A 17644-nucleotide genomic window follows, 5' to 3' on the forward strand; every position below is an offset into this window, starting at 1 on the left:
ACTTTATTTATTTTGGTTCATGGAGAATTCTTTCAAGTATTTTATGTAGAGCAGCTTTAGTGTTTATATGTTCCTTTAATCTGTTTTTGTTGTGGAATGTCCTCAATTGTATGTCGATTTGGATGGATAGTAATCTTGGTTGACAGTTGTTATCTTGTAGAATTTAGAAAATATTATTCCAAGCCCTTCTGGCTTTTAAAGTTTGTGTTGAGTAATCTGTTGTTATCCTGGTGGCTTGTCTTTGTATGTGACTTGATTTTTCTGTCGTAACTGCTTTCAATATATTTTCTCTGGTTTTTGTGTTTTGTAGTTTAATTATAATATGAAAGGAGAGGTTCTTTCCTGTTTAGCATTCTAAAGGCTTACTGTATCTGTATTGTTATCATTTTCCCTATTTGGGGGAAGTTTCTTCTATGATTCTTGTTGAAAATACCTGCTATGCCTTTGGAGTGAAATTCTTCTCCTTCTACTATGCCCTGAATTTTTTTTTGTTTTGTTTTTCTTTTTTTAGTTTTTGTTTGTTTTTATTTATTTATTTGAGATTGACAGAGACAAAGAGGGAGAGAAAGAGAGAGAGAGAATGGGCATGCCAGGGCCTTCAGCCACTGCAAACGAACTCCAGACACATGCACTCCCTTATGCATCTGGCTAATGTGGGTCCTAGGGAATCGAGCCTCGAACTGGGGTCCTTAGGCTTCACAGGCAAGTACTTAACCGCTGAGCCATCTCTCCAGCCCCAGTTTTGGTTTTTTGATGTAGGGTTTCACTCTCATAGTGATTCCAGGCTGACCTGGAATTCACTATGTAGTCTCAGGGTGGCCTTGACCTCAAGGTGATCGTCCTGCCTCTGCCTCCTGAGTGCTGGGATTAAAGGCATGTACCACCTCACCCTGTCTCTGAATTCTTATGTGTGATCTATTCATAGTGTCCTGATTATCTTAAAATTCCCATTCATGCCTTCCTATTAGTTTGTCTTTCTCTTCGTTGGACTTGTTAAATCTGCCACCTGGTCTTCTAGTTTATTCTGTCTTCTCCTTGATCCTTTCTACTAATGAGACTTTCTACAGAGTTCTATTTGACTTACTCTGTTTTTCATTTCTACTATTTCTGGTTAGTATTTTTCATTAATTCTATTTCCTTACTCATATCTTATATTGATCTTATTTCATTAAGTTGGTTTCCTGTGTTCTCCTTTAGGAGTTTGTTTTCTTATTTGATTCCTTTGATTTCTTTGACTATGAATATAATGATTTTTTTTGAAATCTTTGTTAGGCTTTTATCTAAAACAGTCTCATTAGGGGTGATTTCTGATGGATTTATAATTTTTGGTGGGATTGTATTATCTTAATTTTTTTGTGTTTCTTGATGTTGAGATTTTTGTATCTTGAGTTAATTTGATGTTTGGGTTTTCTGTTTATCTCCAGTGTTCTTTGTAAATCCAACTTTGTATATCCTCAGTGTAGGAATTTAAGATGCCAAGTATATCTCTTATACTCCAAAAAAAAAAAAAAAAAAAAAAAAAAAGTTAGTAGAAGTGACCTGAGGTGCTGAGTTTGCCTGCTATTCAAGTATTCTAGTAGACTGGGTGGAGCAATTTACTGACAAAATTCTAAAATTCAACTGAGCAATATACACATTCTATCCAAACCAGCACAGAGTATTTATTTATACATGAGTGGGGATTAAAACAAACACATAATCTAATAAAGCCAAAGTCCCTATGGGTGCGTTTTGCCCCACACCCTTAATTAATCCTGTCAACTAGGAGATTGAAATTTCTGCTCTGAAACTGGTTCCATGTCAGCCTGGGGCCGAGTCATAACCTGCCGCAATAATGACTAAAGAAAAAAAGATAAAGGCCCTAAGAATCAGGAAAAATCAAAGACAATAGTCAACACCAAAATACAGCTTACTTGAGAATGGTGAAGCCAACAAAGAATATGTAACACATAACCTGCCCTGACATGGAAAGTGAGATTTGCACTTCTGGTACAGGCTTATGTAACCTGCCTTTGTGTAAGTAGGTCCTGTAAACCTTTTGGGATGGCTTCCATTCTCAGCAATGCCGAGTGCCCACCTCGATCCCTCTGTGTTACGCTGTGGATCTGGTGTTCTGATCAGCTGTGCTGGATGCCGTGTGGCTGGGGATGAATGAGCTCTCTGGTGGTGTGTGGCAGCCCTGGCGGCTGGGGATGGGAGGCTGCACAGGATTCCTGGAGTCGTACCCGAGCTGCCCAGCTAGTCCTGTCTGTGGTCTCCTTCAGCAGCTGCTCAGCTGGTCCCTGCTGTCTTCTCCTTTAGGTTTCTTGACTTTGTGAGGAAGCTGATGCGAGTGGAAAGTCCCTCCACTTGCTTTCCTGCTGTTCTGTGCTGCAGGGTGGGTGGGCTTTTAGATCAGATTGGGGCCGCTGGCACCTTGGTGGGATTCTGGCTGGTTTCCTCCCTTCTGGAACGTCTTGGTCTCTCTTGCTTTGCTGCTGTTGTTGATAATAACTTATATGTCTTCACTTTTCGGAAGAAGAACGTATTTTGCTTTTTCTCTGCTTACTTTCCTCCCTAGCTGCCTTGGTGTGGCTCCTATGCTGCCATCTTACCCCGAAGTCTTTTTTTTTTTTTTTTAATATTTTACTTATTTATTTATTTGCGAGAGAGATTGAGAGAGAGAAAGAGGCAGATAGGGAGAGGGAGAGAGAGTATGGACATACCAGGACCTCCAGCCACTGCAAAAGAACTTCAGACGTATGTGACACCCTGTGCATCTGGAATACGTGGGTTCTGGGAATTGATCCTAGGTCCTTAGGCTTCACAGACAAGTGCCTTAACCACTCAGCATTCTCTCCAGCCCTGCTTTTTGTTGTTGTTGCTTATTTTGTTTTTGTTTTATGAGACAGAGTCTCATATAGCTCAGGCTAGCTTCAAACTCACTTTGTAGCCAAGAATGGTCTTGAACTCCCATCTGCCTCTATCTTCTGAGTGCTGTTATGACAGTTATGGGCCATTAAGCTATAGCTCCTTTATTCTTTTTTTGGGACGGGGGAAGGTTTCCAGATAGGGTCTCACTCTAGCCCAGGTTGACCTGGAGCTCACTATGTAGTCTCAGAGTGGCTTCAAACTCATGGTGATTCTCCTACTTCTGCCTCCCCAGCATTGGGAATAAAGGTGTGCACCACCATGCCTGGCTTTTTCAAGGTGTAGGATCTCACTGTATCCCAGGTTGGCCTGCAACTCACAGTGGTCCTCCTACCTCTGCCTCCTCCCAAGAGCTGGGATTAAGGACGTATGCTACTGTGTCCAGCTATTTCATTCTTTTTTTTTTTCCTTGGAGGTAGTGTCTTATTCTAGCCCAGACTGGCCTGTAATTCACTATGTAGTTTCCAGATGCATGCGCCACTTTTTTTTTTCTTCAAAGAAGGAAGTGATCCTTTAAAACAAAGTGGCAGGACTGGTGATACTTCTCAGAGGTAGAGTGCTTGAATGTACAAGGTGTTTTTTTTTAATTTTTAAAAAATTTTTTTGGTTTTTCGAGGTAAGGTCTCACTTTAGCCCAGGGTAACCTGGAATTTACTATGTAGTCTCAGGGTGACTTTGAACTCACAGCAATCCTCCTACCTCTGCCTCTTGAGTGCTGGGATTAAAAGCGTGAGCCACCACGCCCGGCAAGGTTTTATGTGCAGCACTCTGTGAAACAAATACATGAAACAAACTTGGCCTGTTTTGCCTCAGAAGCTTGAGTTTTCCTTGAGTCTTTGGCATTATTTCTGCTGTTTCTCCTCTTCCTTCTTTTCTTCTTCTTCTTATCTTCTGTTTTTGTTGGTTATGTTTTGTCTTTTGAGGTAGGGTCTCTCTAGCCTAGGCTGACCTGGAATTCACTATTTAGTTTCAGGGTGGCTTTGAACTCAAGGCCATTCTCCTACTTCTGCCTCCAGGGGAGCTGGGACTACAGGTGTGTGCCACCATACCTGGCTCTCATGTTTCTTGCCATGTCACCTAGGCTGACCTTGTATTCATGATTTTCCTCCTTTACCTCCTGAGTGCTGCATTTACAGACATGTACTCCTGTGTTTGGCATTCAGCTTTTTAAAAATGATTCTATTATCTTGTCTTTTGTTTTTCACAGGTTTCGTTATATTATCCTGAAGCAGAAGTTTCTAGAAGCTTTGTGTGTTAACAATGCAATGTCTGCAGAAGATGAGCCCCAGCATGTAAGATTTTTATTCCTGAAGGTTTGCGCCATAGTCTTGTTTTCAGTCACAAACATTTTTTAAACTATTTATTTGGGGGTGGGGAAAGGGAGAGAATGGACATGCCAGGGCCTCCAACCACTGCAAATGAACTCCAGATGCATGTGCCACCTTGTGCATCTGGCTTATGTGGGTACTAGGGGATTGAATTGGAGTCCTTAGGCTTCACAGGCAAGTGCCTTAAACACTAAGCCATCTCCAGCCTAGTCATAAGCATTTTATTCAATAAGAAGGAAGATTATTATGGATTTCTAAAACTTTTAATCAACTTCAGTGGGGCTAGCTTTGCTGTTTTGAGGTGCAGTAGTTTCAAGCCAAGGTGATATGTGTCTAGTTGAAGAGTGTGTGTTCCCCTCCTTTAAGGACAGTTACATCAGGGCTTTTTAAACTTTTTCCACTCATGAACCCTTTTGCCTGAGAAAATTTTCATAATCCTGGGTATATAGTGTGCAAGTCAAACAGTTACTGGTAATCAATCATAAAGAATTGTTAAATGGTAGACATGTAGTTTTACCGTACTGTTTGTTAAAGATGAAAGCACATTTGCATACTAAAGAGATAGATATTCATTTTTATAGAAAGAATTAAATCGTGGCTGAATATTTGATGCTGCAGGATAGAGTATCTTTAGCATTTTCAGAGCTGGTCAGTATTTTGATTCTGTAATCATCAGTGCTGAGAAAGCTGCTTCACATATGTATGTACTCCAAAATTACAAAAATGCAGTTAGGGTGATGGCTCAGTGGTTAAAGGTGCTTGCTAGCAAAGCTTGTTAATGCAACTCCCCAGCATCCAGGGCATGCATTTGGAAGCCTATTGCACATGTAAAAATGAGAGAGAGCCAGAAAAATGCAAAGCTCACAGCTCACTGGTCTGACATTCGTTAGAAGTAAGGCAGTTCACTTGCAGCAGCAAAGGCCTCGTCTCAAAGAAACTGGATTACCGATACCTCAAAGTAGGCCCCTGACCTCCAAACATGTGCCATGGCATGTGTTCTCAGTGCACGTGCGCATGCACACACAGAAATGAGGAATGTTATTTATTTATTTATTTGAGAGAGTGAGAGAAAGAGAATGGGCACGCCAGGGCCTCCAGCCATTGCACATGAACTCCAGACGCATGTGCCACCTTGTGCATCTCGTTTATGTGGGTCCTGGGGAATCGAACTGAGGTCCTTTGGCTTTGCAGGCAAGCACCTTAACCTAAGCCATCTCTCCAGCCCATAAGGAATGTTTTTAATGGTTAATTTTGGGATGCTGGGGAGATGGCTCAACCAGTAAATGTTTGCTGCACAAGCGTGAATACCCGAGTTCGGATCTGCAAGCTGTGGTAGACACCTATAACCCTAACATGCCCATGGTGAAAAGGGAGGTGGAAACAGGGAGAAACTTCTGGGCTAGATACCTTGGCAAATACTGTTGTGAACAGTGAGAAACCTTTCCGGAAACAAAGTGGGAGAAGAGGACTAACTCTTGAAGTTCTACTCTGCCCTCCACTTGTGCACTGTGGCAAGCAGGCGTCCACATTCAAAGACGTGAACATGCATACACCCGTACCATACACTTGATCTACTCAGCCCTAGAAAGTTACCTTTATCTTGTTTCTTTTCTGAGGTAGGGTCTCACTCTATCCTGGGCTGACCTGAAACTCACCTTGTAGCCCCAGGCTGGCCTTGAACTCTTGGTTATCCTCTTACTTCAGTCTCCAGAATGTTGGGATTAAAATCGTGCACCACTATTCCCAGCCATACAAAGCTAGTTTTACAGTTTTTTTTTTTTTTAAAGAAGGCATAAATATTTTTGTTTATTTATTTGCAAGAAGAGAGAAATAGAAAAAAGACAGACAGGGAGAGAATGGGCACAACAGGGCCATCAGCCACTGCAAATGAACTCCAGATGCATCTACCACTGTGCATTTGGCTTTATGTGGGTACTGGGGAATCAAACCAGGGTCATTAGGCTTTGCAGGTAAGCACCTTAATCACTTAGCAATCTCTCCAACCCAGTTTTACAGTTTTTTAAAGTACATATATATATTTAAAATATATTTTTATTGACAACTTCTATACTTAACAGACAACAAACCATGGTATTTCCCTCCCCTCCCCCACTTTCCCCTTTGTAACTCTGCTCTCTGTCATATCCCCTCCCTCTGTCTATTAGTCTCTCTTTTAATTTGATGTCATCATCTTTTCTCCTATTATGAGGGTCTTGTGTGGGTATTGCTAGGCAATGTGAGGTCTTAGATATTGAGGCCAAATTCTGTCGGGACAGTTGTATATAGGGAGTGGTACCCTTCTTTTGGCTCTTACATTTTTTTTGCCACCTCTTCTGCAATGGTCCCTGAGCCTTGGAGGGTGTGAGATGTTTCATTTCTGGACATTCCTCTGTCTCTTCTCAGCACTATGTGGCCTTTTGGGCCATCCCAGTGGTCATCATCATCTAAAAAGAGAAGCTTCTCTAACCAGAAGTGAGAGTAACATTAATATGTGAGTATGAACATTAAGTGTAGTGATTTCAGGGCAATTTGGTGAGAGTAATATATGCAGTTATCTAGATAGGAGCAGGCTTTATACCCCTAAGGCTCATTACCTCTCCTGCCATAGGCTTTTGATTAGGCTTTCAGTACCAGGCACATATTCCCTCCCATAGAGTGGGCCTTCAGTCCAATTAGAGAGCAGTTGGTTTCCCCCAGAGCAGACATGCCACTATTTCACTCGTTCAGTCATTTGGCCTGTCTGGCCAAACTTGAAGTTTCCAGTGTCCACTGTTCTCACCACTGATGACTTCTGTCCCCCATAAGACTGCATACAGTGCAGCTTTTTCCAACTTTCAGTAGGCTGGGCTATAGAGAGAAGGTTTTCTGCTCAGCAGGACTTTGATTTCTTAGTGACTTTGACACTCAGGCAGGTGACATCTTCAGCAATAGGGTCTTACCATCTCTTTCTCATGGGGAACCAAGGGCCTTGGCAATAGTCTACAATGTTTTGGAGGCAATATAGACCTCCCTGGCCAATGACTCACTGGGAGGTATCCCATCCCAGGCACTGCAATTTTCTACTAACATTCTAGGGCTTCTGGATGTGCCATTTTTTAAAAATGTAGATTTTCATATGTCTTATTCAGAATAATATTTTTTATTTATGTGAGAGAGAGGCAGATAGAGAATGGGTACACCAGGGCCTCCAGCCACTACAACTGAACTCCAGTTCCATACACCACCTTGTGTATCTGGCTTACGTGGGCATTGGGAATCAAACCTGGGTCTTTAGTCTTCATAGGCAATCGTCTTAACTTCTAAGCTATCTCTCCAGCCCTGTAAAAAATATTTTTATTTATTTATTTTCAAGCAAAGGGAAATAGAAGAAATATAGACCGAGAGAATGGGCACACCAAGTCCTCCAGCTAGTGCAGACAAACTCCACATGCATACCTGACTTTGTGCATCTGGCTTAATACGGGTACTGGGGAATTGAACTCGGGTCATTAGGCTTTTTAGGCAAGTGCCTTAAGTGCTGAATAATCTCTCCAGCACCTTTTACAGTTTCTGTTTTAGTATTTTCATATCCAGAACTAACTTAACTTTTATCAAGTGTCAGTATGTGTTCATTGAAGTAAACTTAGTCCCTTCAGTCAGCTATAATAAAATGAATTCAAAATAAATGACTCATAAACAGTAGAAATTTATTTCTTGCAATTTTGTAAGCTAGGAAATCCAAGATCAGAGTGTCGGTAGATTTACTGCATTTGGGGCTTGTTCTCTGGTTCATAGATGGGACTTTCTAGGTGTGGAGGAGGCCAACTAGCTCTGTTAGGGGTCTCTTAGAAGGATACTGATGGTTAATCTCAGTTGTCAACTTGATGGGGTTTGGAATCACCATTCAAACAAGTCTCTGGGCATGTCACTGAAGGATTTTCTAGCTCAGGTTAGTTAATTGCAAGGGAAGACTCACCTTAAATGTGGGCAGTGCCAGTACCTGGGCTGGGATCCCATGCTGTGTAAGGAGGAGAAAGCTAGCTAACTGAAGCACGAACATTCCTCGCTTCCTGTTTTCTGACCTGGATGCAATGCAGCTAGCTACTTCATGCTGCTGCCTGCTTGCCTTCCCACCATGATGGACTGACTGTAACCTTGAACTGTGAGCTGAAACAAACCCCTCCTTCCTTAACTTGCTTTTGTCAGGTATTTTGTTGTGGCCTTCAGAGAGGTCACTAATTCAGGCACTAACCCCTTTTATGAGGTCTGCCCTCATGACCTAATTACTTCCTCAGAGACTCTTCCCAACTAATATTCACCTTGCAGTTTAGGATTGCAATTGAACATTTAATGTATGGGTGACAAAAACATTAAGACCAAAGGATATTACAATCAAGACTTGATATATAATAGAGAAATGTCTTATCAGATAATGATGTTTATAAATAGAAGTATGTAATAGAGAGCTACCTGCCAGCTAATGCTAAAGCATTGGAATAGGGCTGAAGAGATGGCTTAGCAATTAAGGCACTTGCCTGGGAAGCCTAAGGACCCAGCCTCAATTCCTCAGTACCCATATAAGCCAGATGCACAAATTTGTGAATGCATCTGGAGTGCAATTGCAATGGCTAGAGGCCCTGGTGGGCCCATTCTCTCTCTGTCAAATAAATAAACTTGATTGAATCAGTACTCTGATTTCCTCCATGTATAAAATAAGATGAACCAGGGAAGTCCTAAGGTATCTGACTTTATTCATTATTCAAATAGTCATAAGCCATATAATCTGAGCTTCCTTTTGTTCTGTCTCATTATTTTTTTTTTCTTTTTAACTTTTTTGCTTATTTTTTATTTACTTATTTGAGAGCAACAGACAGGCAGAGAGAGAGAGAGAATGGTCTCACCAGGGTCTCCAGCCACTGCACACAAACTCAAGATGCATGCACTACCTTTTGTATCTGGCTTATGTGGGTCCTGGAGAATCAAGCCTCAAACCAGGGTCCTTAGGCTTCACAGGCAAGCACTTAACCGTTAAGCCATCTCTCCAGCCCTTGTTATTGTTTTGTTATTAAGTCAACTATAAGTGTTCTAGCCCAGGCTGACCTGGAATTCACTGCATAGTCTCAGGGTGGCCTTGAACTCTTGGCAATCCTCCTACGTCTGCCTCCTGAGTGCTGGGATTAAAGGCAAGTACCACCACTGCTTGGCATAAGTGTTCTTTAAAAAAAAAAAAATTGCCGGGCGTGGTGGCGCATGCCTTTAATCCCAGCACTCGGGAGGCAGAGGTAGGAGGATCACCGTGAGTTCGAGGCCACCCTGAGACTACATAGTGAATTCCAGGTCAGCCTGGGCTAGAGTGAGACCCTACCTTGAAAAACCAAAAAAAAAAAAAAAAAATTATTTGTTTGTTTGAGAGGGATGCAGAGAGACAAAGAGTATGAATATGGTTGTGCCAGGGCCTCTAGCCACTGCAAATGATCTCCAGATACATGTACCACCTTGTGCAGCTGGCTTATATGGGTCCTGGGGAATTGAACCTGGGTCCTTTGGTTTTGTAGGCAGACACCCTCATTTATTTATTTATTTTTGGTTTTTCAAGGTAGGGTCTCACTGTAGCCCAGGCTGACCTGGAATTCACTATGGAGTCTCAGGGTGGCCTCGAATGGCAATCCTCCTACCTCTGCCTCCCTAGTACTGGGATTAAAGACGTGTGCCACCATGCCCAGCCTTTCTTTTTCTTTTTTTAATTTGCTTTCTGTCCCCATATAAATTTGTCATAAGACAAGTTGAAATGACTCATTTGGGCTGAAGGGATAGTTTAGTGGTTAAAGGTACTTCCTTTCAAAGCCTGATGGCCTGGTTTCAGTCCCCAGTTCTCACATAAAGCCAAATGCACCAAGTGGCATATGCTTTTGGAATTTGTACTAGCATAAATCCCTGGTGCACCTGTGCTTTCTCTTTTGCCATCAAATAAATATTTAAAAAGAGAAAATGGGGACTGGAGAAATGGTTTAGCAGTTGAGGTGCTCGCCTGTGAAGCCTGGGGACCCAGGTTTGATTCCCTGTTTCCCACATTAGCCAGATGCACAAGGTGGCACATGGGTCTGGAGTTTGCTTACAGTGGTTTGAGGCCCTGACATGTCCATTTTCCCTCTCTCTATCTGCCTCTTTCTCTCTCAAATAAATAAGTAAATAAAGGTTTTTTTTTTTTTTTTTTTTTTGGTTTTTCGAGGTAGGGTCTCACTCTGGTCCAGGCTGACCTGGAATTAACTATGTAGTCTCAGGGTGGCCTCGAACTCATGGTGATTCTCCTACCTCTGCCTCCCTAGTGCTGGGATTAAAGGCGTGTGCAACAAAGTATATTTTTTAAAAGAAAATGGGGCTGGAGAGTTGGCTTAGTGGTTAAGGTGTTTGCCTGCAAAGCCAAAGGACCGAGGTTCAATTCCCCAGTGCCAACATAAGCCAGATGCACAAGGTGGCACATGTGTCTGGAGTTTGTTTGCATTGGCTGGAGGCCCTGGTGCGCCCATTCTCATTCTTTCTCTCTCTGTCTGCTTGTTTCTCTCTCTCTGTCTAAATAAATAAATAAATAAAAATATTTTTAAAAGATGGCTTGTTTGCATAATATATACATACACACACACATATGTCTATAATACCTACCTACATACATACATGGGCTGGAGTGATGGATTAGTTGGTTAAGGGGCTTGTCTGCAAAGCCTAAGGACCCACGTTTGATTCCCCAATACCCACATACACCAGATGCACAAGGTGGTCCCTGTGTCTGGATTTTATCTGCAGTGGCTGGAAGCCCTGGTGTGCCTATTCTCTCTTTCTCTCTCTCTCTCTTGCTCACTCGCTCGCTCGCTCATAAATAAATAAATATACTTAAAAAACAAAAGAGCCAGGCGTGGTGGTGCACACTTTTAATCCCAGCACTCAGGAGGCAGAGGTAGGAGGATCGCCACAAGGTCGAGGCTACCCTGAGACTACATAGTGAATTCCAGGTCAGCCTGAGCTAGAATGAAAGCCTACCTTGAACAACTAACAAAAAAAAGGAAAAAGAAAACCATTTGAAAATGATAATTGTTTTAATTTGTTTATTTACAAGCAGAGAAAGAGAATGAATATAGGCATGCTTGGGCCTGTAACCCCTGCAAACGAACTTCAGATGCATGTGTATTTTGTGCATCTGACTTTACATGGGTACTAGGGAGATCCTGGGTCGTTACACTTTGCAGTCAAATGCCTTATCCACTGAGCAATCTCTCTAGCCTTGAAAATGATGAGTTTGAACATGAATTAGAATATTTTGGTAGGTAAAAGTTTAACTTACTATTTAACTGAGCTTTCCTATTTTATTTTTTCTGGAGATCCTTTACTTTTATCTCTTTTTATAGTCATCCTTTATCTTTTTTTGTAGCTGGAGTTTACCATGCAGGAAGCTGTGCAGTGTTTGCATGCTCTAGAAGAGTATTGCCCTTCTAAAGACGACTATAGCAAGCTCTGTTTGCTCTTGACTTTGCCTCGTCTGACCAATCATGCTGAATTTAAGGACTGGAATCCCAGCACTGCACGTGTTCACTGCTTTGAAGAAGTGTGTGTCATGGTTGCAGAATTCATCCCTGCTGACAGGAAGCTAAGTGAGGCTGGTTTTAAAGCAGGCAACAACCGTTTGTTTCAGCTTGTAATGAAGGGCCTGCTTTACGAATGTTGTGTGGAGTTTTGTCAGAGTAAAGCAACTGGAGAAGAAATTACAGAAAGTGAAGTCCTTCTTGGCATTGACCTCTTGTGTGGTAATGGATGTGATGATTTGGATCTCAGTTTATTGTCTTGGCTTCAGAACCTCCCTTCTTCTGTCTTCTCTTGTGCATTTGAACAGAAAATGCTCAATATTCATGTTGACAAACTTCTGAAACCTACAAAAGCTGCATATGCTGATCTTTTAACTCCTCTGATCAGCAAACTTTCTCCCTACCCATCATCACCAATGAGAAGACCTCAATCAGCTGATGCCTATATGACTCGCTCTCTGAATCCTGCCTTAGATGGCCTCACATGTGGACTCACCAGTCATGATAAGAGAATCTCAGACATTGCTAACAAGACTTCTCCAATGTCACATTCATTTGCTAACTTTCATTACCCAGGAATACAAAACCTTAGCAGAAGTCTTATGCTTGAGAATACAGACTGTCATAGTATTTATGAAGAATCTCCTGAGCGGTAAGCATTTCCTCATAAACATTAGGTCATCTCTGATTATAGTGTAGTGGAGCTTGTGTTCAGTACTTTATATACTTATATCAATTATTGGGAGGGGGTTCTAGGTAGGGTCTCATTCTAGCCCAGGCTGACCTGGAATTCACTATGTAGTCTCAGAATGGCCTTGAACTCACAGTGATCCTCCTACCTTGGCCTCCCAAATGCTGGTATTAAAAGAAATGTGCCACCGTGCCTGGCTCTCAGTTTTTAAGTTTGCATACAAAGTAAAGGGTTTTATTTGGGATTTTCTCCCTTCCTCCTTTCCTCCCTTCTCTGTGTGTGGGGGGGTGGTGGGGGGTTTCAAGGTAGGGTCTCACTGTAGCCCAGGCTGACCTAGGATTCACTATGTAGTTTCAGGGTGACCTTGAACTCTAGGCGATCCTCCTACCTCTGCCTCCTGAGTGCTAGGATTAAAGGCATGCACCACCATGCCTGGCACTCATGATGGCATTTTCATACATACATGTATTGTACTTCATTTTAATGTATCTTCTTCCTACATATCCCTCTGTCCTGTGGCTGGTTTCTTTCCTTCCCTCAGATAGTGTCCCCACTTCTGCCTGCATGTTACATTAATTCATTATCCTCTCTTTCCCTCCTCTCCCTTAAGATATCTTCCTTCCTTGTCATTATACACTTTCTAGTTTCATGACCTTATCTCTTACTCACACACCCACACCCACACCCACACACACAATATTTTTATGTCTTGCATACAAGAGAAAATGTAGTATTTGTTCTGAGTCTGGCTATTTCATTTAACAGTGATTTCTAGTTGCCTCCATTTTCCTGCCATTGTCATGTTTCATTCTTCTTTACGGCTAAATAAAATTCTACTATGTGTATGTACCATGGTTTCTTTATCCTTTCATTTGTTGATGGACATTTAGGCTGGATCCATTTCTTCTTTGTTGTGAATAGGTGCATCTGTTAATGTGGATGTGCAAGTATCTGTGTGGTATTTTTTTTTTATTCTTAAAGAGAGAGAATTAGCAGGACAAGGGCCTCAGCTACTGAAGTGGAACTCCAGATGCTTGTGCCACCTAGTGGGCATGGGTGACCTTGTGCTTGCCTCACTGGGTCTAGCTTACATGGGATCTGGAGAGTAGAACATAGGTCTTTAGGTTTTGCAGGTAAGTGCCTTATTTTCTAAGCTGTCCCTCTAGTCCTCTCTGTGGCATTTTTTATTTAAAGTCCTTCAGGTATCTACTGGGTCATGTCATAGTTTTATTTTTAGTTTTCTGAGAAATCTCCATCCTGATTTCTGTCATAGATGCACAAGTTTACAGTCTTACCAATAGTGAATAAGGATTCCTCTTTACCCACATCCTTACCAGCGTTAATTGTTATTTGTTTAGTTTAATTTTTGGTTTTTCAAGGTGGGGTCTTGTCTAGCCCTAACTGACCTGGAACTCACTCTATGGTCCAATGCTGGCCTCTAATACTCACAGTGATCCTCCTACCTCTGCCTCCCAAGTCCTAGGATTAAAGGCATGCATCATTATGCCTGGCATGTTATTTGTTTTATTAGTAGCCATTCTGAGCCGGGTGGGATGGTGCATACCTTTAATCACAGCACCAGCACTCGGGAGACAGAGTTAGGAGGATCTATGTGAGTTTTAGGCCACCCTGAGATCACACAGTGAATTCCAGGTCAGCATAGGCTGGAGTGAGACCCTTACCTTGAAAAACAACAACAACAACAACAACAAAAGATTAAAAAAGCCATGTAGTACTTCAAATTCACAGCAATCCTCCTACCTCTGCTTCCCAAGTGCTGGGATTAAAAGACCTGTGCCACCACATCTGACTCAAAGCAATTTTAATTTGTATTCCCTGATAACTGAAGATGTTCAATAGTTTTTCATGTTATAAAAAAATACATGTTTTATTATTTATTTTAAGAGAGAGGGGAGAGAGAGAAAGGCAGATAGAGAATGAGCATGCCAGGGCCTTTAGCCATTACAAATGAATGCATAACTTGTTCATCTGGTTTATGTGGGTACTGGGGAAATAAAACTTGGGTCCTTATGCTTTGCAGGCATGTGCCTTAACTGCTAAGCCATCCCTCCAGCCCACTTTTTCAAACATTAAAAACAATTTTCTCTATCTTTTTTTTTTTTTTTTTTAATTTGAGAGCGACAGACACAGAGAGAAAGACAGGTAGAGGGAGAGAGAGAGAATGGGCGCGCCAGGGCTTCCAGCCTCTGCAAACGAACTCCAGACGCGTGCGCCCCCTTGTGCATCTGGCTAACGTGGGACCTGGGGAACCGAGCCTCGAACCGGGGTCCTTAGGCTTCACAGGCAAGCGCTTAACCGCTACGCCATCTCTCCAGCCCAATTTTCTCTATCTTTGTTATTTATTTGTGTGTGTGTGTGTGTGCTGTTGCAGTCAAGTTTGCATCGCTAGTAGAAATCACCCAGCTAAGAGCAGCTTGTGGGAAAAAGAGGTTTATTTTGGCTGATAGGCTCAAAGGGGAAGCTTCATGATGGCAGGGAAAAGATGGCATGAGCAGAGGATGGACATCACCCCCTGGCCAACATAAGGTGGACAATAGCAACAGGAGAATGTGCCAAACACTGGCTATAACACCCATAAGCCCACCCCCAACAATACACTCCCTCCAGGAGGCATTAATTTTGAAATCTCCATCATCTGGGAACCTAGCATTCACAACACCTCAGTTTATTAGGGATACCTGAATCAAACCACCACTTGTACATATGATGTATGAGCATGCATGTGCCACAGCACATGTGGAGGTCAGAGGACAATCTTTGGGTGTTTTCCCTCTCCTTTCACTTGTTTTGTGATAGGATTTCTCTTGCCACTGCTGCTTGAGAGCTTATATATTCTCTTGGCTCTGCCTGCCATTATTATTGTTGGTGTGCCGGCTTTATGTGAGTTCTGAGGAGAAACAAACTGTGTCAGCACGATTGCAAGTGAGCATCTTTAACCACTGAGCCATCTCAAGTATTTACTGGTCATTTGTATTTCTTTTGAGAATTGTATATTCAGTTCATTAGCAATTGGAGGTGCTATATAGATTGCAAAATTAAATGAAATGGTACTTTAGGAAAATCTACTTTATCCCACCTCTGTATAGCTAGTAAGCTCTTCCAGATTCTTGTGTTTTTGTTTAGTTTAGTTTAGTTTGTTTGTTTTTAGTTTTTCAAGGTAGGGGGTAGGGTCTCAGTCTGACCTAGAATTACCGTGTAGTCTCAGGGTGGCCTTGAACTCATGGTGATCCTTTTAATTTCTCCCTCCCAAGTGCTGGGATTAAAGGCATGTGCCACCATGCCTGGCCCAGATTTCTGTTTTATGGATGTGTATGAGGGTGGCTAATAAAAATTCTTCCCAGATCTTTCTAGATATGTTTATATGCATGTATTTTCAACTACTCAGGAGGACAGCATAATCAAATTCTCCCTTTGTGAAGATGACTGTCTTAACTCTGCTTTCCTGAAGCCTAGACCTGTATTTTGATATATCTTTTAAGTTTCTTCTAGGAGGTCATTATTTTATAATCAGAATCTTTTTTGTTTGTTTTTATATTTTTTAAAGATTTATTTTTATTTATTTATTAGTGACAGAGAGAATGGGCATGCCAGGGCCTCTAGCCAACTGCAAACGAACTCCAGAAGCATGTACCACCTTGTGCATCTGGCTTATGTGGGACCTGAAGAATCGAACCTAGGTCCTTAGACTGCTAATCCATCTCTCCAGCCCTGCTTTTATTTTTATTTTATGTTTTTGAGGTACAGTCTTCCTCTAGTCCAGGCTGACCTGGAATTTACTATGTAGTCTCAGGGTGGCCTCAAACTCACTGCAGTTCTTCCTCTGCCTCCTGAGTGCTAGGATTAATAGAATCTTTTTATTTATTTCTTTATTTTTTATAGGTAGTGTCTCAGCCTAGTCCAGGCTGATCTGGAACTCAGTCTATAGTCTCAGATTGGCTTCATACTCAGGGTGACCCTCCTACTTCAACCTTCTGAGTTCTGGGACTACAGATATCTCACACCACTGCCGGCATTCTGTTCTGCTCTTTTTAATTTTTTTCCCTTTCCTTTTCCTTTTCTCTTCTCTCTCTGTTTTTTTTTCTTTTTTTGAGGCAGGGTTTCACTCTAGCCCAGGCTGTCCTGGAATTCACTAGGTAGTCTCAGGCTGGCCTCAAACTCGTAAGGATCCTCCTACCTCTACCTCCTGAGTGCTGAGATTAAAGGCATGTACCACCCCACCCAGCCCAGCCTTTTTGTTTTAGTTTTTGTCTTGTCTTGTTTTTCAAAGTAGGGTCTCACTCTACCCCAAGCTGACCTGGAATTCACTATTTCTCAGGGTGGTCTCAAACTCATGGTGATCCTCGTACCTCTGCTTCCCAAGTGCTGGGATTAAGGGCATGTGCCACCACGCCCAGCCCAAGCCTGGCTTTTAAAACATATTATTTATTTATTTGAAAGAGAGAGAAAGGGAAACCAAGGCCTTTTGCACCATGTTGTGAATCTATATTTTTACATGATTGCTGGGAAATTAAACCTGTGCCACAGGTTTTGCAAGCAGTGCATTTAGCCACTGAGTCATCTCCCCAGTCCCATTCCTTCCTCCCCCGAGGTAAAGTCTCACTCTAGCTCAGGCTGACCTAGATTCACTATGTATTCTCAGGGTGGCCTTGAATTCATGGCAATCCTTCTACCTCTGCCTCCCGAGTGCTGGGATTAAAGGTGTGTGCCACCACACCTGGCTTCTCCAGCCCCATTTTGTTTTTGTTTATTTTTATTTATTTATTTGAGAGCGACAGACAGAGAAAGAAAGAGGCAGAGGGAGAGTGAGAGAGAGAGAGGAGGGAGAGAATGGGTGTGCCAGGGCTTCCAGCCACTGCAAACGAACTCCAGACGTGTGTGCCCCCTTGTGCATCTGGTGCTAACGTGGGTCCTGGGGAATCGAACCTCGAACCAGGGTCCTAAGGTTCACAGGCAAGTGCTACCGCTAAGCCATCTCTCCATCCTCCCCCCCATTTTTTTTCTAACAAAGCAATGAAAAGTATAAGTTTTTAGCATTTTAGAGTAATATTAGGATTGGGGCTAGAGAGATGGCTTAGCAGTTAAGGTATTTGCCTGTAAAGCCAAAGGATCCCATTTTAATTCTCCAGGACACATGTAAGCCA

The 17644-nt window shown here is 42.2% G+C and overlaps 1 protein-coding gene across 7 annotated transcripts in view; it reads left to right on the forward strand.

Annotated features, from left to right (window-relative positions):
* Wdr47 (WD repeat domain 47) overlaps positions 1-17644 on the forward strand; it is an 89450-nt gene that overhangs the window by 28805 nt on the left and 43001 nt on the right. For 4 of the 7 annotated variants that reach the window (XM_045138490.1, XM_045138492.1, XM_045138491.1 and 1 more), the window contains exons 4-5: positions 4118-4202; positions 11641-12443. In XM_045138490.1, the coding sequence (XP_044994425.1) occupies positions 4118-4202; positions 11641-12443 (888 nt within the window). Of the gene's footprint in view, positions 1-4117; positions 4224-11640; positions 12444-17644 lie in introns of all 7 variants that reach the window. The other 3 variants (XM_045138487.1, XM_045138489.1, XM_045138488.1) reach the window with 1 other exon arrangement.

This window comes from Jaculus jaculus, chromosome 19 (assembly GCF_020740685.1).
Source record: "Jaculus jaculus isolate mJacJac1 chromosome 19, mJacJac1.mat.Y.cur, whole genome shotgun sequence".
NCBI classification, from domain to species: domain Eukaryota; kingdom Metazoa; phylum Chordata; class Mammalia; order Rodentia; family Dipodidae; genus Jaculus; species Jaculus jaculus.